Source organism: Taeniopygia guttata, chromosome 2 (assembly GCF_048771995.1).
Source record: "Taeniopygia guttata chromosome 2, bTaeGut7.mat, whole genome shotgun sequence".
Lineage (NCBI taxonomy): Eukaryota > Metazoa > Chordata > Aves > Passeriformes > Estrildidae > Taeniopygia > Taeniopygia guttata.
Genome location: NC_133026.1, coordinates 45,810,289 through 45,836,319, shown reverse-complemented (window position 1 = coordinate 45,836,319; position 26,031 = coordinate 45,810,289). Strand labels below are relative to the sequence as shown.

Below are 26,031 nucleotides of genomic sequence, written 5' to 3'. Positions count from 1 at the left end.
ATGAAACGGGAGATTTGGATTACATATTAGGAAAAAAAAAAAAATTCAGTATTAATGTTGTCGGGCATTGAAACAGGCTGCCCAGGGAGATGGTGGAGTCACCATCCCTGGTGTGTTTAAGAGGCCTCTGGCTCTGGATGATATGAGTTAAGTGTTACAGTGGCAGTGCTGGATGGACACATGGACTGGATGATCCTAAATGTCTCTCTCAACCTTGGTGAAGATTCTATCATTCTATAAACGTGTCTTAGCATACCCGAGAAAGAAGGCAGTTCAAATACTTGTCCATTTAGTGTGAGAGAAAAAAATATTTTAAAAACTGTATCTTGCTGCACTCATACCATGCTCCCTCTTTAACACCTTTGTTGTGATTCAACTCTGTCTGCTTTAATCAACAGCAATGGTAGAGGCTGAATTCTTTAATAATTAAGATTCTCTGTGGAAATTGGAGGAAGATAATCTTTTTGAAATAACTATAAAAGAGTAGTGCTTAAAGAAAATCTCATCACTAACACAGTACCCTGGGGCTCAAATTATAACAATACAGCATGTAATCACATATTGTTTTTCAACTTCACCAGAAGTGTTGTTATAGAAAACATATACTGCAGGGAACACAGGATAAGCTACAAGGAACAATCCTTCTGGCAAAGGAATAGTTTCGTATTTGTATTAGCCTGTAACTGACAGTATAGTTTACTAATAATTTTAAAACAGAAAATTGCATGCAATATTAGCCATTATCTCCTGCAGTAATGAGATATCCCCCAAAAGATTCATGTGAGTGTTTATGGTTCATTCTCATTTCATTCAGGAAAGTGCAGTCTGGCATCACTCTTACTGTTATGGATTATGCATTATAGAGGCGTCTCAGTGATACTGCTGGATAATGGTGGTTTATGGCTTCTATGAATAGATTATCAGATGGGTTTTTTTCTGCTTGAAATTCTCTTTCTTGCTAAAGCAATAAAAATGTTGAACTGACAACATCGGTCTAGTCTAGGAAAATGAACTAGTTGACATAATCTATGTTGTTTTCACAGTTCACTCTGTGTGCACTTATGAGAAAGAAAGACAAGTGAGATCTGCTATGAAACAGCTCTCAGAAAAGTATCAGAATTTTCCTAAGGGAATTTTCTTTCTCCATGCACAGCTAACAAATAGCAATGAAAACTCAGCCCTACAGTTCTTCTATTGTTCAGAGACTTCGCTTAAGAGTCACCAGCTATAATATCATTACCATAGTAATAGTAACTTGTTAGTCATTCTTCCAGTCATAGCAATAAGGCAGAGTTCTCAGCTTATGTGCAGTGAGACTTCTAGAGATGGATAACCTTTCCAGTACAATGTCTGGAAGTAACACCAGAGTTAAGCAGTGCCCATGGCAACTGATAGCTCCCCTCTATTTGTTAGGTATAGCCAAGCTTCCTAAAGAACAAAGCTCTGAATTTGTGGAGACAAGCATGTGAATTAAAAATGTGTCCTTTACTTTCTGTTGAAGAAAAGCATAGATGAAATCCTGGCATGGATCTGAGGTTTGTATCTAATTTCTTCTGGATGGCAAGCTCACTTCATATTGGCAGTATGTTTTCTTTGAAGATCTTATCCAAAATGAATGCAGTAATTCCCCTAGAAAGTTAAAATAATCTCCTTTTTTTGCTGTCAACAAGACCAGCTATAATTTGAATTGTACATTTAGTTGCATTAGAGCACCATGATGTAGGAGGCAGTGTTCCAAACAGGCTTCCTCATGGAAAATAGTGTATTTGATCCTGTGGGAATGATGAGACTGATAGGACTCTCAAGCATGCAAGCAAAAGAGGGGAGCTTGGATTGTTAGGGAAGTTTGCAGACACAAATGTAATGTTTCTTCTCCTGCAGCTTTAAAGAGGCTTAGATTTGGATGGCAGAAATATTGCTCCCAAATCCTGACTGTTCTCCCCACACAGACAGTCTCTTGTCCTGACCACTGTTGACATTTTTACTGCCCCTGGGCCCCCACTCACTTTGGTTGGAAGGGCTTGCAGACCTCTAACTTGCTTCTTCAGGTCAGATGAAACATGTTTGAAGAAGATAACTGGTCAGAATTGTTTCTTTAGAAAATATTGATTGTGAATAGTAAAGCAGAGATCTGTCCCAGTGGGTTGTGAGGGGAGCAGAGACAAGCTTGAGACTCCAGGTGCAGCTGTTAATTATTTGTGAAATAGATACTGCTCTTTGGGGCCCCAAATCCAAATGCTCCTCCTCCAAATACTAGCCATGAAAGGTGATAATTTTATTTGTAATTCTGTGCTATTTTCCTCAGAACCCCATTTCTACCCTGGTGTCCTTTGTGGAAGCTCTGGAGGTTGGCAACAACAAGCACAAAAATCCTTATCATAACCTAATGCACACTGCAGGTGTGCCATGGACATTCTGTTATTGTATTTTCTCCTTTCCAAGATGGACATAGCATTAAGTGCAGGAGACAGCTAAAGCCAGACAACACTGATAGGAATAGATTGAAGGCTTAAACAAAAAGAAATAATGAGCATATGGTACATTCCCACAGTGGTTGTCAAGACAGACAACAAATATCTTTGAAGGTGGGCTAGAGAAAATTAAAACAGACAGATTCCAGAATAATGATCAACCACTACAGTTTGGGTCTGGCTGGCAGCTCAGAAAGTTGCTAGTCCACTCAGTAGGAAGAGTAAATGGTAGTGAAGGCTCGAACTGTCCAGAAAACACATGTATCTCATTCTGATCCTTTTCGTGCTCCTGGTTATTGCCACAGCCAGAAAAGGAAATAAAATGGTCTTTACTCTGATCCTGTGTGACAGATTTTTTGTGCCTGTTATTAGTTTCATCTTCTCCCAGTGCATCATTTGCCATTGGTCCCTGCATCAGCAGAAGCATAGGGGCAAAGGTATCAGTGAAAGGGAGGTTCCCCTGTTCAGTGTTTTGTGCTGTTCTCTTGTTACACCTTGGCTATTCAGGGGTTGCTCTTTTTGTGGCTGGTACCTTAAAACATGCACTTCAGTTCTTTTGTGCTTCATTTCACTGGTGTCTCTTTGCTAACAAGTATGCAGAAGCAGCCAAGGTAAACACTTCCAGGTGCAGGGATCTTTGCAGTACAGAGCAGGCAGATCAACCCAGATCAGCAGAAGCTGAGGCTGTTGCTGCAGCTCAACCTTCTTGAACATTCAGTCATTTCATTCATGCATAGTCATTCTAAGCTTTGTAGTGAGCAACTGCTGAAGAAGAAGAATGAGATAAACCCATGGTTGAACATGTTTTGGCCCAACCAAATGCCAACACTGTTTTGTAGATGGCCTATACAAAAGTTGCCAGTCAACATCACTGGTGGCCATGTGTGTCAGTAATGCCTTTCTCTGCACAGCTTGCTGAGGAACCTGAAGAAGTGATGCTGCCAGTGTGTACTGTGTAGTAGAGCAGAGGACAGAGAGGTGCAAGTTCACAAGCCAAAGCTCAGCTCCTGCTAGATCTTTTAGGGCAATTTAAACTACTGTAGAGCTGCTTATGCTCAGGAACAGCCTTTGTGCATATGGCCTGTCTTTCTGCACTCCCTTGATTGCCACACGGATGTTGTTTTCAATTATGACAGACCTGGATGCCCTTCCCTGAGGGCATACTCCTCCTGTAAACATGTCCTTAGTCTCCTGTCCTGAATGTAGACTCCACGTGTGCCTTGTGTTTACTGAAATTGATTTGGAAGGAGTCAGGCTTTATCAGTCTCAAGAATTGATCTAGACAATTTTGATGGAATTTTGTCACTTGTTCCTGATTGCGTCTGAAGTAAATAGAAATTAGGTTGAATTTGCCACCAATACAGCTGCCTATACAAATTAATCCATTAATCCTAAACTGGTCACTGCTGCTTTTAGGGCCATTAGTTAATGAAAATGCACTGCAGGCCATTTCCAGTAAGACAAGTACAATGCTGAGGAATGGAAATTGCAATGGATCCTATTTTGCACTCTCAAACTATGGAAGAAGGGCAGTTTTCCCTTGGGACTACTCTGTTCTGGAAAGTGCCTGGATGGAGCAGCTGCCCAATTGCAGCAGCCCTCCTGCCTGTGTGTGTTGCAAACAGCCTCTTCCCAGCTTGCTGCTTCCTGGTCTGTTAGTCATTTAGCTGTGCCATTCCAGTGCTCTGCTTTCACCACTTGTCTAGATATGGAAGGTGATACTGGCTTTTGAAGTGTCCACTGGTGTCATGGGAGAAGGCTATTACATCCCTTCTTCCTCTTTGTAATGGGACAGATTCAATGATCAACAATTCCTCTGTTTGTGGCTCACTAATATTGCATCTCTGCTGTGACAGATCTGGTCTCTTTCTGCAGGCCTTGAAGACAATTAATGGACAAAATCCATAATTTCAGTGTTTACTTACTTTTACTCCTTTTACTTACACTGAAATTCCCCGTTACTTTTGTCCTCTCCTTAGGTGCAATCAGGGTTCAATACAGCTGGGCCACCTGTAACGGGTTAGACTTTTTCCATACACTCAGCTGATGGATACCAGGTTATTTTTCTGCATTTTGTAAACTTTTTGGGTGACCCAGGTGAAAGACTGGTGACAGTTATTCCACCTGGAGTACTGCGTCCAGCTCTGCAGTCTCCAGCACAGGAAAGACACAAACCTGTTGGAGTGAGTTCAGAGGGGGACCTCCAAGATGGGAGGGGACACCTCTCCTATGAAAGACTGAGAGAACTGGGGTTACTCAGCCTGGAGAAGGCTTTGGGGTGCCCTGATTGTAGCCTTGCAGTACCTGAAGGGAGCCTACAAGTTCTTGTAGTGACAGGAAAAGGGAGAACGAGTTCAAACTGAAAGAGAGTAGGTTTGGATTAGTTATTAAGAAAATATTCTTCACTGTGAGGATGATGAGGCACTGGAACAGGTTGCCCAGAGAAGTTGTGGATGTCCCAATCCTGGGAGTGTTTAAAGCTGGATGGGGCTTTGAGTAACCTGGTTTAGTGAAAGGTGTCCCTGCCCATGCCAGGGGGTGAAACTAGATGATCTTTAAGGTTCCTGTCACCCCAATCCATTCTATAGTTCTGAGTTGTCCTGCTGACATACTAATTGTGAAAAACGCCAATCACTTGGTTTTTAAAATGTTACAAGTTTAATAATAATAAAATGGTTATAAAAACAGTAATACAATTAGAGTAGTAAAATTTAGAGTTAGAACAATTACAACACAATAAAAAGCAAAGAATTATGGATGTCTGGATGCTCTCCGACACTAAGTCACAAAAAGCATACCTTGTGAACAAAGGAATAACCTCAAAAGCGATAGCCTGTTGCATATTCATATATCTCATACATGATGCATAAATTCCTTGCAAATTAAGAACTTTTCTGGTTTTTGTCAACTTCTTCCCCTTAATCCTGGTGGTTCCATAAAGACAGAGAAAAGGTGAAAGAATGTTTGTCTTTTCTGATAAGGAGGCTGTAACTCTTTATGGGCCCCAAGTCACTGTCATCTCTGTGTGAAGAGCTTCTTGATAATCTCATCTCTTGCTTGAGCTAGTAAAAAAGTCCTACACTGCAGTTTCTATTTCAACATTATGTTGTAACCTAAAACTGTATTTAACACACAACTTAAGAGAATTAATACAGCATAACTTTCTAACATTACACATATAATATTCATTGTAACATTTGCGAAAAGCCAATCATAAAATATGCATTTTTCACACTCATGCTTTGCAAAAATCCGTGTTTGGTGAAAAAGCCTTTGGGAAAAAAAATCTTAGGTGATGTAAATAAACGTGGGATATTTCCCATCGCGCCTAACTGCCCCTACCGCTTCAGCAGCTCACTGCTACACAATACAATTTTCCGAATGGCACCTGAGCAGGTAGAAAATACAAAGGTAAAGTTAAAAAAAAAAAAGAAAAAAAAAAGAAAAAAAAAAGAAAAAAGAAAACATCGGCTTGATCTGGCGCCGCGGCGCACGGATCACGTGGGCGCGCCGCGGCCAATCGCAGCGCGCCGCGGGAGCTCGCGAGGCTTCGGTCTCCAGGGCAACGCCGGGCCCGCAGCCGTCCGAGCGCCGGCGGAGCGGCCGCCATGGTGAGTAGCGGCCGCGGCCCGCCCGGCATTCCCGCTTCCTCCCGGCATTCCCGCTTCCTCCCGGCATCCCGGCACGGAGCAGCAGGGGCAGGAGTGCGGCCTGTCCTCATGCGGGAGCTGCTCGGGGCCGCTGCGGCCGACACCTGCCTTCCTGAGCATCCCTGCCATCCCCGCGGAGGCTCCCAGGGCTTGGGGTTTTTGCGGGATGCAGTGGCCAGGTGGCTTATCTGCGTATCAGCGTGGCTGGGTCACAGATCACAAGTGGCCTGTGCTTATGTGTTCATTTACTAGTGTAATTTCCTTTCTCTCTATAATGAATAGAAGCTTTTCAACTAAAAAAACCCTTCAGCAACAGTAAAAACATTAATTTAGCTTTCTATATGATCTCTCATCTGCAATATATGGGACTTTGTGGGCGACATCAGTCTTGCAGCCACACTATGAGAGCTGATTTTATTTAGCGCTGGTGCTTCTTCCTCGGCTGCATTTAGTTTCCAGAGTATTGATTGTTCATCCAGGTATCCCAGGATAGCATTGTCACTGGAGCTTCCCTAAGGACAAGGTGATCAGAGGAACTGTTTTGTCTGAGTTACAACCCTGCTGTCTCTCCCCAACATCAGCCAAGTTAACAAAGTGCATTGGAGTAAATGAATAGACCTGCCTTTCCATCACCTCTCCAGGGACTGTGGTGATAAACTCCCACTCCCCTGTTGTGCTTCCTTGTCATTCGTGCTGCCTGCATGAGCTGTGTAGTTCCGATGTGATTGACCATGCCAGTAATTCTTTGAAATAAAGGCACGCATAAAAGGACTACTTAGCCAGGTCTAAAATTACTTCCTTCTTAATTTCCCCTGGGTTGTTTCTGGGTGTTGTGGTTTAGGGCTGTTGAGAAACAAATTCAGATTATCACTCAGGATCTTCTTCATCAAAAACAGCATGGCCAGCTGGTTGAGGAAAGTGATTCCCCACTGTTGTCATGAGACCCCATCTGGAGTGCTGCATACAGTTCTGGTGTTTCCAGCACAGTAAGGACATGGAGGTGTTGGAGCAAGTCCAGAGGAAGGATATGAAGCTGACAAGAGCACTGGAGCACTTCCCCTATGAAAATAGACAAGTTGGGGATGTTTAGCCTGGAGAAGAAAAAGTTGTGGAGAGACCTTATAACAACCTTCCAGAGAGGGACTTTTCATCAGGAACTGCAGCAATAGTTCAGGGCACTAATTGAAAGAGAGTAGGTTTAGATTAGATAGACAGAAACAATCTTTATTGTGAGGGTGGTGAGGCACTGCAACAGGTTGCCCAGGGAAATTATGGATGCCCCATCCCTGGCAGTGTTCAAAGCCAGGTTGGATGGAGCTCTGAGTAACCTGGTCTAGTGGGAGGTGTGCCTCCCTGTGGCAGGGAGTTGAAACTAGATAGTCTTTAAGGTCCCTTCCAACACAAACATTCTATGATTCTGTGAGGAGTCTCAAGAGTTCACATAAAAAGTAACAAATAGAGTATACTTTCCTCTGGTTTTCTTTTTTTTTTTTTTTGCTAGTACATCTATGGAAAATACATCATTCAGCTATATTATGCATGTGTAATGTAATACCAAGATATATTTATCCAAGAGCTTTGTCTCCTGTACAGTCCTTCTGGTTCTGATCCTCTGTTTGCCTCTGTCTCTCTGATTTTGTATGACTTTTTTGAGGTTACTTGAATCCTTGCTTCCAAGTACTGGAACTCTCTCACCCACTTATGAGAGGTGCATAGGGACTCAATCTGTTTGTTTTTCACCATGATAGTTAGAACCCTGTGAAAGCAATCACAGAAACTAGTCAGAAGGCAAGTATTCACAGTAGTTATGCTCATTTTTCCTTGTGTTTGTCTTTGTGCTTGTATCCTCCTCCGCAGGCAGAGCTGGGTGTTAATGAGCACCACCAGAACGAAGTGGTCAGCTACATGCGCTTCGCTCGTTTCAAGCGTGGCATGTGTCTCAAAACAGTGGATTCTTGTTTCCAGAACCTCAAGGACAGCAGGTGCTGTGTGGGGTGGTGCTGAGCAAGAATAAAGCAAAATATGCTAGCAGCAGTGACAGGTTTGAATACTTTATGGGGCAACTTTTCTCCATTTAGGTTTGTATGTTCTTGTATTTTCCAGAAGTTACAAGTCAAATGCTTTTAAACCAAAGTTTGTCAAATTCTTAGGAATTAACAGAGACATTGACAACATGACATTGCTGCACATCTTGCTTCTGATATGTAAATTCAATACAAGGCTGTAGCTGAATTAGTATTTGTGACTTTAATGATTTAAAGAGAAAATTCAAATACAATGACTAATTACTAATGCTGTGGTAATCTAATAACGACTGACAGTGGATGTTTTTAGAAAATAGTGTAGTGAGATCTCATAAGGCACAATTGTTACCTTTATCATACCTGACTTATCTTGACCTCTCTCTTTAGACTTGTTGAAGAGACCTTCACAGTTGACGAGGTGACAGACATGCTGGATGGACTGCAGAGTGTTGTACACAGTGAAGTGGAGTCAGAGCTCATAAACACAACTTACACCAATGTTCTACTTCTGCGGCAGCTCTTCTCACAGGCTGAGAAATGGTACCTGAAGTTACAGACAGATGTCTCTGACTTGGAAAATCGGTAACAGCTGTTGGACTATACTTGCAACAATAAGAATACTTTGACGTGTTGACTATTTGCATTCTTTTCCTAAGCACAGAAACCTATTCTTTTACTAGTATATCAATGATAGGTTAGCTTCAATGTTTCCATCTGTAAAATAGCAAGATACAAAATAATTTCAAAATTGTGAGCAATATGTTTTGTTAGTAATATTCTTACTTGAATTAATCATTTAAGATCAGGTCACTGGACTCAATTAAAAAGCTTTTGTTATCTGTTTAGACTGTATTTTATTTAAGGATACTAAATCTGTTGTAATGCATGTATCATGCCATTACGTGACATTATCTGTTACATTTATGATATTTGTGTAAGACTTCATTCTGTACTTCTAACAAGAATTTTACATGCGAGGAAAAGCATAGCACCAGCTTGGTAAAATGTGTTTCATTGTGTAGCTCTTAGTAAAGAAATGCCTCCTTATATTTTTCTTTGGTAAATAAATGCCTCTTTATTTTTTTTTTTTTCAAGAGAATTATTGGACCAGGTTGCTGAGTTTGAAAAGTCAGAATATACATCTTCAAACAAAAAGGTAGAATTTAATTTTAATCAAATCATAATTAAATGTCCTGTGGAGTCATGACAGATGTTTAAAATGCTTAGTATTCACTCTTTGTGCTTAGGAGAAAACCAAAACCCCACATGTTTTTTACAAAACAGTCTTTGAAACTCTCCAAAAAGTCACATTTTGCATTTTGGCACCAAGGCTCCCTCTGAAGTGCCTTGGCTGTTTCCAGAGTGTCTGTTCTGCCCTTCTGGGGTGTGCCTCACACACCTCATCCCAAGGTCAGCGAGACTAGGAATATGTGGCAGTGTCTGCTTCTGAGTTCCTTCCCCTGGCACCAGGGCTGAGACTGGGACATTCGCTTGTCCCAGCATGGACCCAAGAGCTGAGAAGATTTCACAGTACAGATATAACTCTAGTTTGTCTTGCTTGAATATAGTTGCAAACCTTATTTGGTTTGTAGCATAAAGGTGTATTTATGTATATTATATTGTGTGTATATATATATATGTTATTTTTAATATCTGAAATGAGAAAATTATTTTGAGCTTTGAAAATACTTTTTACTCTTGCGATCACTCAAGTATTATGTTCTTCTTACTCCTTTTTTCTTTTGGTTGCTGCAGGATTGTCAATCTTCTCTAGAACCACATTTGCAGTACTTCTTTGTCTCTATGTAGTATTTTTGTTTAACTTAAGCTCAAAGTGAAGTCCATAACTTAGGAGCCAAGGAAGCAGTAGAAAAGAACTTGAAATAAAAGTTTGTTCATTTGCTTTGCAAAGGAGAGCTGAATTGACTATCAGTAGTTATTTTACTGACTAAAGGAGTATTTTTCTTCCCCCTAGAAATATGTATAATTAAATTTTTTCACCTTTATTATTTCTTTAGTCCACTGCAGATCCCATTAAACCAAAACTTGCTCCATTAAATGAAGGTGGATCAGAGCTGCTAAACAAGGTAAGAACTTCACTGTTCAGGCAGTTGTGGTCAATGATCATTCTGCTTATGCAAATGAACTGAATAACTGTACAGTAATACTTGTATAATGTGTCTGTCAGTATACAGACATCACAGTAATATATCCAAGAATGTAAAGTAAAATATAGTAAATTAATAAACATTGTAAAGCATCAGAAATTTGTTGTGCACTTATGATCTCTAACATGTATCGCAGTATCAACCCTTCTTTTGCAAAGACATTTTGGTCTTTGTAGTAATTTATTTTTCCATTTAATGGAGTAAAATAGTAAATTAGTTCCATACGGCTAGCTGGTGCTTCAGCAAAGAAGCAAATTAAAATATTCAGCTGGCTAAAATTACCAGGTTATTTAACATTTTCTGTATCACTTGAAGTCAGTTATTGCATCCATTCTTTTTTGTTTTGTAAGTTAGTTAAATTTCTCCTGAAGAAACAGGCAATTAAAGAATTTGGAATTTACTGATTTTGAAAACATTTGATTTCTGATTTGCTAAACACTTCCAGAATTACGAAACACTTTCTAGTACTTAATATTATCAATAGTTTTTATTAGGTTTTGTACTAATTTTGTTCACCTGCACTTTTCAAAAATATCACACATCTTACAATACCCTTTTAAGTTTTTGATAATCAAGATAATTAGCAAGGAGTTCTAGTTTGTGTTTTCTGTCCTGCATTCCCAATGTTGAGTACAATGTCTGTCTCAAATTGTTGTTATTCGCTGCAATAATTAAAGCATTCAAGACTTGTGTTTTGTTTATAGGTTAATGTAGTTCTCTTTCAAAAATAATTTCAAAATCATAGCAGTTTTAATATGTACAACTGTTGTCTTTTTTTTCCCCCAAATCATTCAAAATTCATGTGGTGAATTTACTCTGGCTGATAAAACTTGGGTATTTCCTGTGACACAGAATAGGATATGCAGTAACCTGATACTTGTCTCTTTTGAAAAGGAACTGCAGATACATTCTTACTTGTCTGTTGATTGAAAATATTAATTATGAGCAACAGTGAGATTTGTATCCCTGAACATGCAATTTTTCATCAGGAATCTTGTTACTAACATGATACTGATCTCAATAATCTCAGTGCAGTAAAGCATGTGTTTAAGTGAAGAGCCCTGTATATTACAGTAGAACTGGAGACCTAAGTGTTTTCTTACTGAGGCAAAAAACCACAATAAGTTAATGAATTATTGATTACTTATGAAGGCCATTTTTATATGCACTTAGGATCGTTATTGCTTTCCTAAGTTATGAAATGTATTTTCTTCCCTGAAATATTTGCAAAATCAAGAATGGCACCAGGGTGTGTTCACACATATTTTCTTGTTCTTTAACCCAAAGACAGTTGCTCATCTCCAAGAAGAAAATGAAAAATTGAAGACCAGACTCAGGACCATCGAAACACAGGTAAGTTGCCTGTAATCTCAGATGCTTAATGATGGTTACATATTTTAAAATATCTAAATAAGAATCCCATGGTTATCATTCTTACGTTTTCAGTTAAAATACATTTCTGAGGTTTTAAATTTTCAATGTATTGCAGGCTACTGCTGCCCTAGATGAGAAGTCCAAGCTGGAGAAGTCACTGAGGGATTTACAGATGATCCAAGGAGATCAGAAGGTAAATACAATTGTATCCCTCTACTCCTATTTAACACAACTGTTGCCAGTATATCATCTTGGCATGTATGGTGTGTTCCTTTTATAGCAATTTCAAGAGTTTGAGTTAGTGTTGTTCCTGCTGACATTGTCTGTTCCTGCTAGTCTGTCAGTCAGCAGGTAATCCATAACTTTAGTTGATGTTATAATGTATTCAGGAGCTATCAGGAAGTAGTATTCCAGAATTCAGGTTTCCAGGGCTGATATTTGTATTAACAGACACAAATATATGTCTCTTTGTTTCTTCACGTTTAAGAGTGATACCTAACCTGGTTTTTAGAGCAAGAATAAGACACTAATTCTTTCACACATTTGTCAATTGATGTTGACATGAACAAGCCAGACTTGCTGCTTCTTTGATGTTTTTGTAGTTTTCCCTATATCAGTATACCTAAAAATATTTGACCGTTTATTTTTATTACTTGAGGTTCTTAATCTCTTTTGTAAATGAGGATTCCAGCATGGTGAGTTGCTGCTGGCAAAAAAATGTAAGAAGCCTCAAGTCATCTTGACACATATGAATCTCTTCAGGTCACCTGAATATTTTTCTATGTTTCTGCCTTTATTTGTCAATAATTAGTATTTTTCAAAGTTTGTTTATATGTAATTATGTCTTAAATTTAAAACATTTCAGTTCAGACTTTCAAGAAAATTAGAACACTTTAATCCCATTATTTTGAGTAATTAAAAATTCCTGCAATATTTACAGATCAGGAAATAAGCTTCAAGATAATAAAGCATTTCTATTTTAATTTTCCTATTTTAATCCTGATTTCTTTTTATTTTGCTTTCTACCTGGTTTATGGTATGTATTTGGTTTTCTTAATATGTTAAACATTTACCTTGTAGCTTTCAAAATCGTATTCAATAATATTTTTAATAGGAACTTGATTAATCAGTCATAGCAAATATTTTCTTTCTCTGTTTTGTTAAACTTTAAATTATTAACGGTTTAAAATATTAAAGGGGTGTATTGAATCCTGGATAATACTGTTTGTAGTGTTAACAGCTGGAAACAAATCTCATCCTGCTTTTCTGGTTAAATATGAATTGGCCTCAGTGTCAGGGCTGCTGTGTATCTTCTGCTTTCATGTCCTAATTTGCCCTCTGTTATCTGTCACTTTCTCCCAGTTGCTCATAAAGCAGTAGATTTCAAACTCTTTGAATGAATAAATGACTACCAAACCACAATTGGTTCTTAAGGATCAACTCAGCAGATTGATTTTTTTTTTTTTAATTAATAGTTAACAGATGGCTCCATATATAAAGTGGGAGTCAAAGTAACTGGGAACACTTCCAGCAGTAACTGGGAGTTACTGCTCTGTTGGATCAGTTTAATTTAAGGATATAGAATTTCTGCATAATTGACTTATGTCATGGTTAGAAAATAACAATTAAAATGTACAAAATAACAATTAAGATGTACAAATGGATGTAGTGCTTTTCAACACTGCAGCCTTGGACTCTGTCCCAGAATTCAAAATAAGCTTTTCTTCTATACAGGTATTACTATCAAATGGTTTCCTGTTCTCAAGTCTTATGTTCCAGATAGAAAAAGGAACATGGATTTCTTAAGTTTTAGATTTTGTTTTTAAGGTGCTTCTGGTTCAGCCTCATTACACTTTTGAGTTTGAAATTGGGCTTTAAAACCTGAGAATGTTCTGTGTTTAGTTTTATTTAAATGAAAACCCATAGAACAGTTACACAACTATTATCTTTTATGACTCCGAGGTGATGTTCAGAAACGTTTGATTTGATTCTTCTCATAAGGAAATGGGAAAGTTGCTTCACAACTTGGAACCTCTTTGTGTAAGACACATGAGAACGGTGCAATGTTCGTACCTGGCTGAGAGTGTGAGCCTTAACACTTTCAGCCTTTCCTACCCATCCTACACTAACAGCTTTGGAAATGTTTCAAAAACACATTCTAGCATAGACATTCAGATCTTAAATGGTGGTTTACTGTTTCTGTATGGTAAATAATTTCTTTTAATATGATTCATCCTCTGGCTCTAACTAATTTATAAAGAAGCGAAGTACAGGAACTTAAAATCTCATCTTGGCTGAGAAGACATTCCAGCCATCTTCAAAAAGCATTTATTAACAAGTTTTTAGGTTATAAATCAGTCCCTGCTCTAACTTCTTTTTTTAGATGAAGCACTTCTCATTTAGGCTCTACAGGAGTAACTTGTACATCATTATTAAAAGTGAAGACGTACCTACTTTGTGTGGAAATTTGCACTTAAAGTTTTAATTATTTCTTTGCTTGAATTTGACATATTTTAAATATTTGTTCTGTTGAAGAATAATGCAAACCAGGATATCACTGAACTGGAGAACAAAGTGGCAGCTTTGAAATCCCAGTTTGAGAAGACTTTGAATGACACTACTGCAAACCAAAAATTCTTGGAAGAAGACTTGGTGACAACAAAACATGATTTACTGAAGGTTCAGGATCAGCTATCCACAGCTGAAAAGGTTAGCATTTTATTGTAATGTGAAGATGCATTCCTTACTCACATTTTAACTGATTAGTAATTTAACAAGCACAAGCTACAGGATGCAGAGTTTACCAGGCCACACTTTTGCCCTTGTATTTTTCATATTTCAGTGGAAAAGCACATTAAACATAAGATAGTAAACCCACAACTAACTGCATGGTTATAACTAGATGAATATTTAAAAACTGACTATTTATCTCAATAGATATTTTATAAATGAAAAGCATATTCCCAGTCTTCTGAAGACTTTTAGCTTGATTTTGTTAGCAAATGAATTTGGGGTATCTGTGGCTGGGATCTCATTTGATTCTACCACCTGACTTTATCTAAATCTGAGTAAATTATGGAAAACTAGTATTGCCAAACTTGAGGAGGAAAAGCAAGTTGTTTTTAAAAAAATATTTTTGTCTAGTCTTCATAATATGTAAATAATAATTTGATGTTATTATGTAGGAACTGGAGAAGAAATTTCAGCAAACAGCTGCCTATCGCAACATGAAAGAGATTCTCACCAAGAAGAATGAACAGATAAAGGATCTGCGTAGAAGACTTTCCAAGTAAGTAGTGCTGCCCTGTCTGTCCCAAAAAGATCCTTGTTCTGGATCCATGTTCTGCTCCCATTTTGTCTCTAAAACAGTCTATACATTTTTCCCTGAAAAGAACTTCTAATAGGCTATGCCCTGATTTTTGACAAACCAGTCCTTTAAATGGATGTCTGGTCTGGTTAGGGCTGGTGTGTGCAACAGCAGCTGCCTTGTGGTGAGTAATGAGAGAATTTAGTATGGAGAGCATACAGGAGATTCATGGCTGTGGTAGATAATGCCTCAGGTGCTACACACAGAGATACAGATGGGAGATGTTCCAGGTGCTTCGGCAATGGTTTGGGTTTGTGGGTAGATCATTCCTTCATTCTACTATTTGGTAAACTGGCCAGTTTTAAAAGGAGAAAATAGTCTAAAAAGTAAATGCATTTGTCTGTGGTTTAAGTCGTACAGTAAATCTTGACAGAAATGTGTCACTCTTGGATGCAATTTATTGCTTTATTTTCTTTAGAGACAAAATGTCTTTGAGGTATTTTCTAGTCTGTTTTAATTATTTTTTCTATTTATTCTTTTTTAATCCTCAGATATGAGTCAGAGGACTGAAATATCAAAAAGCATCTGATCTATCAGAAGTTGTCATGGAAAGAAAATGTAGGCTGGTATTATTTTTCAATAATTTTTGTTTTGAATGGCATATTCTTTGCTTCTAGTGTTTAAAATAACTCTATTAATATTAATTTCACACTGAAACTCTTACCTTACTTCCTTGTAAACCTACAATTTATAGGTATTCGTTTCTGCAGTCATGTTTTTAATGGTTAACCATTGACATTCCTTGAGAGATAGCAAACAGGAACTTGTTGAAGAACTGAGGACATTCCTTACAAAAAAAAAGGAGTCTATTTTTGTTAAAAAAAGGGGGAAAAAAGACCAAAAATATATGCATTAGAGTTTTTGATGTCTTCAAGGTGGAAACTCCAGTTGTTACTTTTGTGTAGTTAATGTAGTTATGAAGTAGCATTATATGTAAAAATTGCATCAGTGAAAGAGTGTAGGAGGAACAAAAAAGAAACGCTGATTCTGTAATGTTACTTCACACTGGACATGTCATACTTCATCAAAGTGTGGTCAGTAGCATTTTTCTGACAATGTTCATTAGATAGTGAGATAAATATGCTTTATACCCAGAGTGCTGGACTCTTTCAAGTAAAGTTGTACTTTTTGACTTTAATTGATTTAAAGAAAATTTGAACATCAGAAGATGGATTCTGATTTTGCCAGTATTCTAAATATTGAGATGATAATCTAAATATGCATAGGAAAGTTAGTGGAGCAACGTTTTTGGGAGTAAAGTTATTTTAGATGTTTTCATCTCCTTTCTTAATGTAACCTCACCAGAAAACAGCTTACTTCTCTCGAGTCTTCTACTTGTAATTCTCTGCCTTGCATTTGTTTGTCAGTCTCCTAATAGTGCATTCTACTTGTTCATCTGTCTGTGTTCATATGTATCTTGTATTTTACTTCAAATAAAATAGTATGTTTTCAAATATTTAATCTTTAAGGAGCTGGGTTTTTTTAATAGAAATGTTTTGTATAGCTATTTTTTTAATATCTGTAGGACTGGGTGGCAGATCAGTAAAGAATCTTGTTAGAAATGAGAACATGTAAATTACAGATTCGTGTTCAAAGCCACGTCACATCAAACAGCTGTAAAAGAGGGTACTAGTGACAGGGCTGAGGGTGTTTGTGTTACAGAAACTGGCATTTAACAATGTTTTTCTCAGGAGATGCTTGAACTGAAATGGATCTTTTTTCCTCATTATTTCTTTAACAAGCAAAGCTGTTAAAATTGCTTAACTCAAATCTGCCATACACTTGCAGTCTGAGTTCTTTTTTCTCTAAGTTTAAGTTGTCATGTTTTCTGTAAGTTTTCCTGTCTTTTGCCTCCCACTGGTTAAGTGAAGTTGGTTTGAGATAAAGTCCCATGCCTGTGGCAGGATATTATTGCTGCAGCGCAATAGTGGAGTGTTGTGGGATGGCATCCTCCTCATGTGGTAATAGTTAAGATAAATGAAAGGGGTTTTTTTGCCCCTTGTACAGTCACTAAAATGTTAAGTTCTTAATAGGCATGTACCAAAGAGCTTTTTGGCCTTGTTTGCTCAGAACAACATGAGTACTTGTCTGGATGAATGTTGTGGGTTTTGTCTTCATAATAACTCTCACTTTAATGAGCTCAATTACCATTTCTAAAATGGCAGGTAAAGGGTGAAGAAAGCCAGAGATTCTCATGACTCCTGCTGGTCTTCTCATCAGTCTTTGACTCCAGAATATTGACTCTGTGATCAGCCTTCATTATCTGCTTAGAGACCATCTCAGCAAGAATGTACACTGTCAGCTTCAGTATTTGGCTAGGTCTCAGTAAAATTAGTTGGCTGTAGACAAGCATTGTTACACACCTTGTTATCTCCTCAAATGAGTAAGGCAAATCTTGTGAAGAACTCTGCCGTGCAAAATTGAAACTCAGACTTTGATTTCCTGCCTTGCAGATTGCCAGTTTAGTGAGCATGCGATCACTGAGATGCTCGCTTTTTGTACTGCAGAATGGCTAATTAAAAGTCTTGTGTGGAGCTGTTGATGAAAAATACATCATCATTGACAGGTGATGTACCTGTCAAAGAAAACCTGGAGCATTATACAGTTGTGATCTTTTTTCTTGAGATAGGTACAATATTTTGAAGATGGAAATGACATCTGAACCTCTCCTGACAGTGCCTGCTGTTTCTAAAACTTCACTTCTTTCCCTGAGGTGTAAATTCTAATACTCCTTTTAGCAGCCTGTGTTCTTTGTACTGCTCAAATAGACATCATCCATTTCTTCCAGTTCGGTTGTTAATTCACTAGGTATGCCTGAAGGGAGTGTTTAAAAAGAAAATTCCTGTATGACTAGCTGGTCTGCAAAAATCAGATCTCTTTCAGGCTGGTTGGGGTTTGTTTTTTGGTTTTGTTTTGTTTTTTTCTTGCAGGCTGAAGAATATGGGAATGAAATCTAGGCATCTCAGCTTTGCTAGTGCTAACTCTGACAGCAAACAACCTATGCTCCAACAGTGACTTCAGTAGTTGTTAATAAATGAGACAGCAGTCCTGCATGTTGCCATCCTAATGAGACCATATATTAACCAATGATTTTTAACTGTTCATAAAGTACTCATTAACCTGTTTTTCTCTTGTGCCTAATAGCCATTTGAAAAGATGCCCTAAAGTGAATACTAATACCTACATTGACACTTAAGCTGCAAGCACAGCTTGTTTGGTATTGAGACTGATATTTTGAACAGCTGAAATTTGGACATTTGGAAATTTGGACTTGCTTTTGGGAAACGCAGTCATCTGCCAGGAACTTAGATTTCATTCCAGCCAAAACGTTTGTAAGATTCCTTAGTTTGATTTCCCTCTTCTGGCATTATCAAGGACAGGTCTTGACTTCTGTGTGATATGAAATGCTGTGAAACCACAGTGAAATCTTTACTGCTTCAGGAAGCAAATGTGAATCAAGTTGGGCTATCAGGCGGCTGAATGGATCAAGCTTAAAAGGTTTGATCTGGTCTAGAAGAATGTGCCTTCTAAACATTCTGAAGTAATTTGAAGGTTTGTATATGAGCAGGTAAGAATTGTTACCATAGTTATTTTTGTAACTGACTTTGAGCAGTTACAATATGCCTAGGGAGTTACCCTGTGATTGGTAATTTTGACGACGTCCCAGGGAAAATGTTGTCCCAGGATTCCTGCCCTGCTCTGGCTGCCCACAGACTCTCCCTGAAGACATCTATATGTGCCCTCCTTAGCAGGGTCTCCTCTTGGACATATCCTGACACATTAGGCAGCTTCTTTGGAGTCAGCTCTTCTCCAAATAAAGGTGGGCAGGTACATGTCATTCTGTTTCAACAGGAAGTTTTGCTTGTTAATTATTTTAAATTATTTTTAGGAACTTGTAGTGCCTTGGGAGTGTGCAGGGCTGTGGCAGGGCAGCTCATGACTGACAGCTGCTGGTGAATAAGAGAGCTGCCCAGAGACCTCCCCAGACTGCAGGCAAGCTTTAATGAAGAAAGTGGCAATTGGCAGGTGACAAGCAGAAGAACTGATTGAATGATACAGCTATCTTTTAGTGACATGCCAGTTTCTGACTCTCGTTTGATACAGGTCAGTTTTGAAGTCTGAGTGAATTAGGTGCAATTCTATGAATCCAAACTTTATGGAGTGAGTACCCTAAAAAATCACACATTCAGAAGATGGATAGAGCTGTGATGCTAAGGAAAGGCAAAAAAAATATAGAGAGAGTTTTGTCAGGCATGCTTTTCTTGGGAGGTTAAGTTAAGCAGTTTTAAGGGTGATTGAGAGGCTGGAAATGACTTCAGGGTACAGACCTTAAAGACATCATCTACAGTTTGGAACTAAGCAGCAAGTAGTAGTGATAAACTGGAAGGAATAATTGTAATCTAGTAACTGCTTAGAAGAGTAACTGTTACCTCCAATTACACATAGAGCAATTGCCCAGCAGTTGTCATGTCCTATGAGTTGTCAAAGATCCAGATGGATTCTTTCTTTCTCCTAAGGTAAGGAAATAGGCATCTTAGGGTAGCAACTGTCAACAGTGAATCCCAACAGAAAACCCATATGTGGAAGCTTCTACTCCCATGTCTGCATATCTATTTCTCTTGGCAGCATCAGTAAATACATGCAGAGGCTGCAGACACTCCATGACTTTGCTTTGATTGTCATCTGACACACCAGCTGTGTTTGCATTTGGAAGTGAGTTCCTCAAGGAATTGAAGATACTAAACACCAGAGCAGGTGACACTTTGTCCCCTTCCCTCATGTCTGGCTCATCAAGGAAAGCCCAGAGGGTTTATTTTTAAATCTCAGAGGTATAGTGATGCGTGTTAGAGGTAGCATAATAAAGGACCAGGCTACCTGATAGAACTTCTTCCCTTGTTTCCATGACTTTTGCCAATTAAACTATTAAGCTTCTCTAACACCTTGAAATCATGGTCCCCAACCTGTTGTTAGGACCCCAGGTTCCCTTTTTGTCTGCATTTTAGGTAGCTGGGTGAGGCATGTGGCTTTTCACTCTACTGGCATCAAGAGACACAAGACCAGCGTTTTTAGTTGATACCTTCGCCTAAATACTTGAGGTTTTGCTTCAGTGAGAAATGGGATTCTTTGCTTTGTTTTATCAGCTTCTGACTTGGTTTACCTAGGGCAGTTCTACTGGGCAGTCCCATCAGTTCCTGGTCTGCTGTGCAGATGAACCCCTTCCATTCTCAACCACTCTACTAAACCCCACATTTCAAATTTGTTAGGTACTGGGAGAAAAAATTATTTCTAATCCTTTTTTAATATGAGAAGTGACACGATCAAAGTTTCTTGCATATGTCTATTAGAGGCTTGTCTTTGTCCCTAAAGAGAAAGCCCAAGCCCTACACTAACCCTAATTAAAGCAGTTCAAAGGAGATAAAATCATGAACAACATCAGAAATAGCATATTGATAATCTGAGGTGTGTGTACGAAGTCCCACAGCAAGAATTCCTACGTGTTGTCTGTTTAAATACATTTAAATATATTTAAAGTGTGTGTCCCAAGGAGCCAGTAGATGACAGGCACTTGGCTGGGTGCCTATGTGCATGACCACCTTAAAAAAAAAAACTCACAGTAGTCTGTGATCTGAGCTACTGATGAGACTGACATGTGTGAGAGAGGCAAGGATTCATCTCATTCCACCTGAACTTCCTGATCTGGCCTGACCCGAGGTGAGGATGTCACACCTCTCTGCCTGCACAATCTCCTCCAGTCCATTAGTAAACTAGTTTGAAATGTAATGGGAAGGAGGTACAGAGCCAAGGAAATCTTTAACTTGATGATGCTCATCAGTAGGAGTAATCTATTCACACGGAAGCAACCCCAGTGGTAGTGATGTGCTATTTTTTAAGGCTGTTCTGTCAGTAAATTATTTAATACTGTAAGCTATTTATACACATCATTTATAATAAATCCCACTGCCAGGGACAGGCATTTGACTTTTTAATAATTTGTGAACGTTTTCATGATACGAGACAACTCACATTCTCTCTGTGTGTGTTTCAGTTTAAGCTTATGGATTTCAAGTTACCTTGGATTATTCCTTCCAGCAGAATTCTGGGTTATACCGATAAGACATATTGCCAGGGCTAGCTGGCATGTTGCAGTTCTGCAGGTAAGACAAGAACTGCATGGATACTGCAAAAAAAAAAATCACAAACTCACTCAAAACTATACTACAGGCAGCTTTGGCAAACCCTGATGTTTTCCAATGAGAACTTACATCTCTAGCACCACTAAAACACACCCCAAAGAATGGATGCACTTATGGGAGATGTGTAAACCTCTTGCCATCACCTGCTTTAGCAGACAGAAAAGCGGTATTCCACTTTGTGACTTTGGTAATACAGGTGGCTTGTCACTGAGTGCTGCTGCTGGGCTCAGCAGCACTGCATGACACACTGCAGTTCAGGCTCCTGTCCAGAGACCCCAGAGTTGGGAGTTCTCATCCATACCCACAGCTGGAGGCTTTGGCTTGGCCAGTGCCCAATGGGATGCTGGAGCAGCACACCCAGAGCTGGCTGGGACCAAATTCCTGGCGCTGGAGGAATGAGACTGACAGCAGCTGAGTGAGTCATATTTGTAAAATGATCCTGAAAGGTGCCCTGGAAAAAACCATTTAATCAGAGGAAGGAAGCTGAGTCCCTGGAGCTGCTCAGCTACTTTTTGTTGCTGCAGACACTGCTGGCAGCCTCCTTCACTGGGAGGCCTGTCCAAAGTGGTTGAGCTCAAAGTGTACCTTGGCAGGGGCCCAAACACACAGGGTTCATGTTCAGACATGGCACCTCAGTGTGCCTTAAGACAACCCAAAGGCCCCCTAGATCCTTCTGCCTCCACAATGGTCACAGGCACCTTTTTCCACTGGCCTTTGTTTTTGGTCCCTGCTGATTTGAAAGTATTTTAAAATGGCAACCCCGCAGAAAAGTTCACCTGCAGCAGTGGGGTTTGAGCATGAAGGTAAGTGAAAAGAGACTGGCTGTTTCACACTGTCACACACATGCAGACTATGTAGAGGGAAAGCATTATTCCAGGAGGGTCAAACTGGAGTGTTGTTAAGTGTGCTCCAGGCTGGGGACCTGCAGGGCTGATAGGACTGTTTCAAGGCCACTTTTGGAACTAGGGAGTGTGCTGAGTTGGTTGAGGGGCGCACCAGGGCACAATGATAGGATGTCTGAGGATTCTGTTTATTCTTACCCTAAAAGCACTGACAGTCTCTAAACCCAGTCTCAATTGCGTGAGAACCCCTCTTCTGTGCAATAAAATTCAAGCTGGTGCCTCATGTACATGAGTGCCACTCAGTAGGAAGGGAGCCCTGTGGGGAAGGAGTGTCCCATTTCCAAAACCAAACTGCAGCCCTAATGTTATTTCCTCACAGCTTCAAGTTGCCATGTGAGTTGATAAAAATCCCTCAGCTCACATCCTTCCCAGAAATGCCAGTCAAAACCCAAGCAGCTATTCACCCAAAGTACCAATTTTATAGTTCTGTGTGTGTCTATAATCTATTTACCAGCATTCCTATTTCAGTATGTGCCTGTTAATAAGATTAGTAATTAAAAAGCTTGATAGGAATTGGCAAGCATAGCTTCTCCGCCTTTCCCTCCCCTCTGAGCCGGACTGGCGTGGAGTGTGAGGCACGGTTGGCAGAATACCTGAGGGAGGGAAGGCAGGAGGCTCTGCTGAAACCTCTGCCTGCAAGAAAGCAATGGAGAAATCCCGACCCTTATGGGACAATCCCCTGCAGTTTGTTTTTGCCTGCATTTCCTATGCTGTGGGGCTGGGAAATGTGTGGAGGTTTCCATACTTATGTCAGATGTACGGAGGAGGTAAGTGTGGTTTACATTTTCTTGCTTCCCTCGAGGAGGAATGGGGCAAGCTTTAAGTGCAAAAGTATGTTTTCCATGTTCATGCTCTGTCCACCCAGCAAGGTCCAGGGCAGAGAGGAGGTCTGGCTTTCTGTTGTTGTACAATGTGTTTTACTGTGGCTTTATTTTATGTATTCTGTAGCATTAGGCTTTTACCTGACAGCTGCCCCAGTATAGTGGCATTTGTTCCTGTAAGTGCAATGAAACAGTGAGAAGGCCCATGTTTTCTAAAAAACACTCAGGTAGAGTGAGAGATATAGATCCACATAGTATTCATTTATTATATTTTTGCCCCACTGAATCACTCAGAAGGTGTCAAAACTGTTTCATGTCTTTGTATGTTCGTTCACCTCTGGGGACTTGGAAAATATTGAGAAGGAGAGATGATTACACTGATTTAACTTAAAGATCAGCTGTATTATTTCAAGTACCTGTCATTAATATCTTGTCTTTTATACAAAGCCTTACTTTAGGAGATGATAATTTGGCTGCAAATATGCCTTGAAGTTGGCTGAAATGCCTTAATCAATAGGAGTTCCATAGCTAAAGCCTCTCAGGAACCTTTGGAAATAAGGAATAAATTGATTTGTCCTCCAAAAAGAAATAAACCAACCAAGAAAGACCCCCAAAACCCTCTTTGAAAGTTTATTCTCCTTCTGGGTCCACAGTGAAGGAGGATGATGTTTGTGGCATATACAAGCCACAGCTGTTCTTCCTTAGAAATAAAAAGTCAGTTAAGTAGACTAATTAAATACCGGTATTAATAATCTCCTCTAGTATACAGCGACCATTTTTCTGAAGAATCTTTAGAAACAGGCTCTCTGTAAGACAACCAAGTTTTTTACTGCTTCTCATACTTCATCTGTTGTCATAATTTGGGACCTGGCTCACTCTTGCATTAAGGGACACGATAAGCATCTGCCTCATCTGCTTCTGGTCTCCTTCTGCCTTTTCTTCCTTTCAGGAAGAAACACTGAGATGTTAAACAGCTTTTTGCTGTTTTTATGCTTGTTTTGTTGGCTTGTAGCTTACTTCTGAGTGCACTTGTGGTGGTAGGAGGTGGTTCATGCTGCTGTTTGAAAAGCCATCTCAGCACTGAGACTGCGTCAGAGCTATCCTGTGGGATCAGGTCAGAAAAATCCAGATAATATGGTGGATGAAGCATCAGTAGAAGATAGATGCTGCAGTGGCTCAAGCTTTCTTAGACAGTTCAGATAGCAGAAATGATAGATGTGCTGTGATTTTGCGTATATTCCCCTCCACATGCTTTAAAGGTAAGTCTTCATATCTGACACTGAACTCTAGCACAAAGCTTAAAATGTGTTTCTGTACACAGTCAAACTGCATGTGATCAGTTTGCTAGCAGCCCGTCACGGCAGACATCCTGAAGGACAGCAAAACTCGGACAGTCTGGGGGCTTTGTGTCGTTCTTTTAGCCAGCCATCTGTATTGTGGTGAAAATTCTCTGAAAGGTGGTGAAAATTCTCTAAAATGTAATACTGGAACATTTGGATAACCTGAATACAAGCTTATTTAAGCTTTCCTGTTCATTGCAGGGGCATTGGAGTAGATGACCTTTAAAAGGTACCTTCCAGTTCAAACTATCCTATGATACACCCAAGAATTTTCTAAAAAATGTATTTTATAAGAATGTTTTTCCAATATTTTTCATAATATTTTCCATTATTTTTCTCTTCACCACTTATATTTATGTGGGGAAAGGCAGCTCTTTCTACTGTGAAATTAAAATTCCTGACAGGAGGTTTTGCTTTTCTTAATTGTTTTATCCACTGCCCTCTTAAAGAGGATTCTGTGGCTTTCCAGGGTTCACAAAACCCACACATACAGAACATCGTTTCAGGAACTTAAAAGCTGGATATCCCAGGCACTGGGATTAGGGAGGACACCAGCTTTTTTGGCATTTTCCTTGTAGTAAAGCACAGAGTTAGGCCCTGTCCTGCCCATCAGGACAATCGGGCCCTTCTTGCGGATGATGCTGAGTATTTGCAACCTGAGTATTTGCAGACTTTGTAACCTGTCATTATGTTCATCAGCAGTTTGCCTCCTTCTCCTCCTTCTCCTTGCTTTCCTGCTGAGAGCACGACCTGAGCAGAGCAGGGCAGATTCAAACCTCGCAGGTGCAGCTCCTCTGTCCCTAAGCAGGCTGGGCCAGGCTCCAACGAGGCTGGGCTGGGTCTGCAGCAGGGCTGGTGCTCAGCAGCACTCAGCCCTGGGGGAGGAAGCCCCCGAGCACCAGGCAGGAGCCTGAGCAGGGGCAAGGGTGCCACTGGCCAAGCCCAGTGCCTTGAGCAGGCCAGGGCACACTGCACATTTTGCCAACTACGGGGTTCTGGCCTGTGGGCTGATTTTTGCAGACAGCTGGCACCGGAGGGAGCAAGGCCTGGTGTCAATGAGCGGGGAGTTGAGTAGAGCTGTTTTGGTTCTCCTCTTTGGAAAGAGTAGCACTAGGAGTAAGATCTGTGAGCAAACAGGATGCAGAGCAAGGGGCAGGGTCTTAGCGCTGGCGCCCTGAGCTGCAGTGGGACACTGGGGTGAAGAACAAGCCTGAAGGCATTTCTCCTCCTTGCCAGTTGGCACAGTCAATGCCAAACATGTGGCAGCACTGCTGGGAGGGTGGAAAACCTTTGCAAGGGCCTAGTGCTGATTCCCCTGTGGTACATGGCAGAGCCCCCTCAGTGGCTGCTGGGGCAGCTCGCACCCCACTGGCATGGAGTGGCTGCGGGAGCCCTTAAACCTTCGACAGCTCCCTTGTGGCATAAGAAGTTATCTAACAGACTAACAAAGGGGTTGTTAAAAACAAGAGAGCTGGGAGGTGGGAAATTAATTCCCAGAATAAACCGGATTATTGCTCTGTGTTTATTTCCAGGTCTTTGCCTCAGTCGCTGCATGGAGTTCATTCCTCCACAGTGCAGCACAGAGCCCATTGCAAGGAATGTTAATGCCACAGATTAAATCCTAAATAAGAGATATTTACGTAAATATTTTGGCTTGCTGTAAAAAGGGAAGCAAGGAAGCCTTCACAAAAATCCAGCTTTTGACTCAGTCAGCAGCTCT

General features: G+C 39.9%; 2 protein-coding genes across 6 annotated transcripts in view; both read left to right on the top strand.

The window, feature by feature from the left end:
- Positions 1 to 5,971: 5,971 nt before the first annotated feature.
- LZTFL1 (leucine zipper transcription factor like 1) lies at positions 5,972 to 17,841 on the top strand. Of its 3 annotated transcripts, XM_072925825.1 has the most exons (11): positions 5,972 to 6,082; positions 7,979 to 8,103; positions 8,533 to 8,727; positions 9,241 to 9,301; positions 10,164 to 10,232; positions 11,601 to 11,666; positions 11,803 to 11,880; positions 14,223 to 14,396; positions 14,873 to 14,976; positions 15,546 to 15,612; positions 17,220 to 17,841. In XM_072925825.1, exons 1-10 carry the CDS (start codon positions 6,080 to 6,082, stop codon positions 15,562 to 15,564), a joined length of 894 nt encoding a protein of 297 aa, XP_072781926.1. In that variant the 5' UTR covers positions 5,972 to 6,079; the 3' UTR covers positions 15,565 to 15,612; positions 17,220 to 17,841. The 3 variants fall into 3 exon arrangements, with proteins under 3 accessions (XP_072781926.1, XP_041570458.2, XP_030121027.4); XM_041714524.2 differs by lacking the exon at positions 17,220 to 17,841 and having other exon boundaries at positions 14,238 to 14,396; positions 15,546 to 16,510; XM_030265167.4 differs by lacking the exon at positions 17,220 to 17,841 and having other exon boundaries at positions 15,546 to 16,510.
- The window catches only part of SLC6A20 (solute carrier family 6 member 20), a 21,184-nt gene continuing 10,061 nt past the window's right edge, over positions 14,909 to 26,031 (top strand). Inside the window, exons 1-2 of one of the 3 annotated variants that reach the window (XM_072925824.1) lie at positions 14,909 to 14,976; positions 15,546 to 15,612. In XM_072925824.1, the coding sequence (XP_072781925.1) occupies positions 15,600 to 15,612 (13 nt within the window). In that variant the 5' untranslated portion in view covers positions 14,909 to 14,976; positions 15,546 to 15,599. Of the gene's footprint in view, positions 14,977 to 15,545; positions 15,613 to 21,749; positions 22,918 to 26,031 lie in introns of those variants that run through there. The other 2 variants (XM_072925823.1, XM_002197016.7) reach the window with 2 other exon arrangements.

Coding starts and splice junctions, on each gene's coding strand:
- LZTFL1 (XM_072925825.1), top strand. Junction 11,667..11,802: donor TCAGGACCATCGAAACACAG/GTAAGTTGCCTG, acceptor AATGTATTGCAG/GCTACTGCTGCCCTAGATGA. Junction 14,397..14,872: donor AGCTATCCACAGCTGAAAAG/GTTAGCATTTTA, acceptor GTTATTATGTAG/GAACTGGAGAAGAAATTTCA.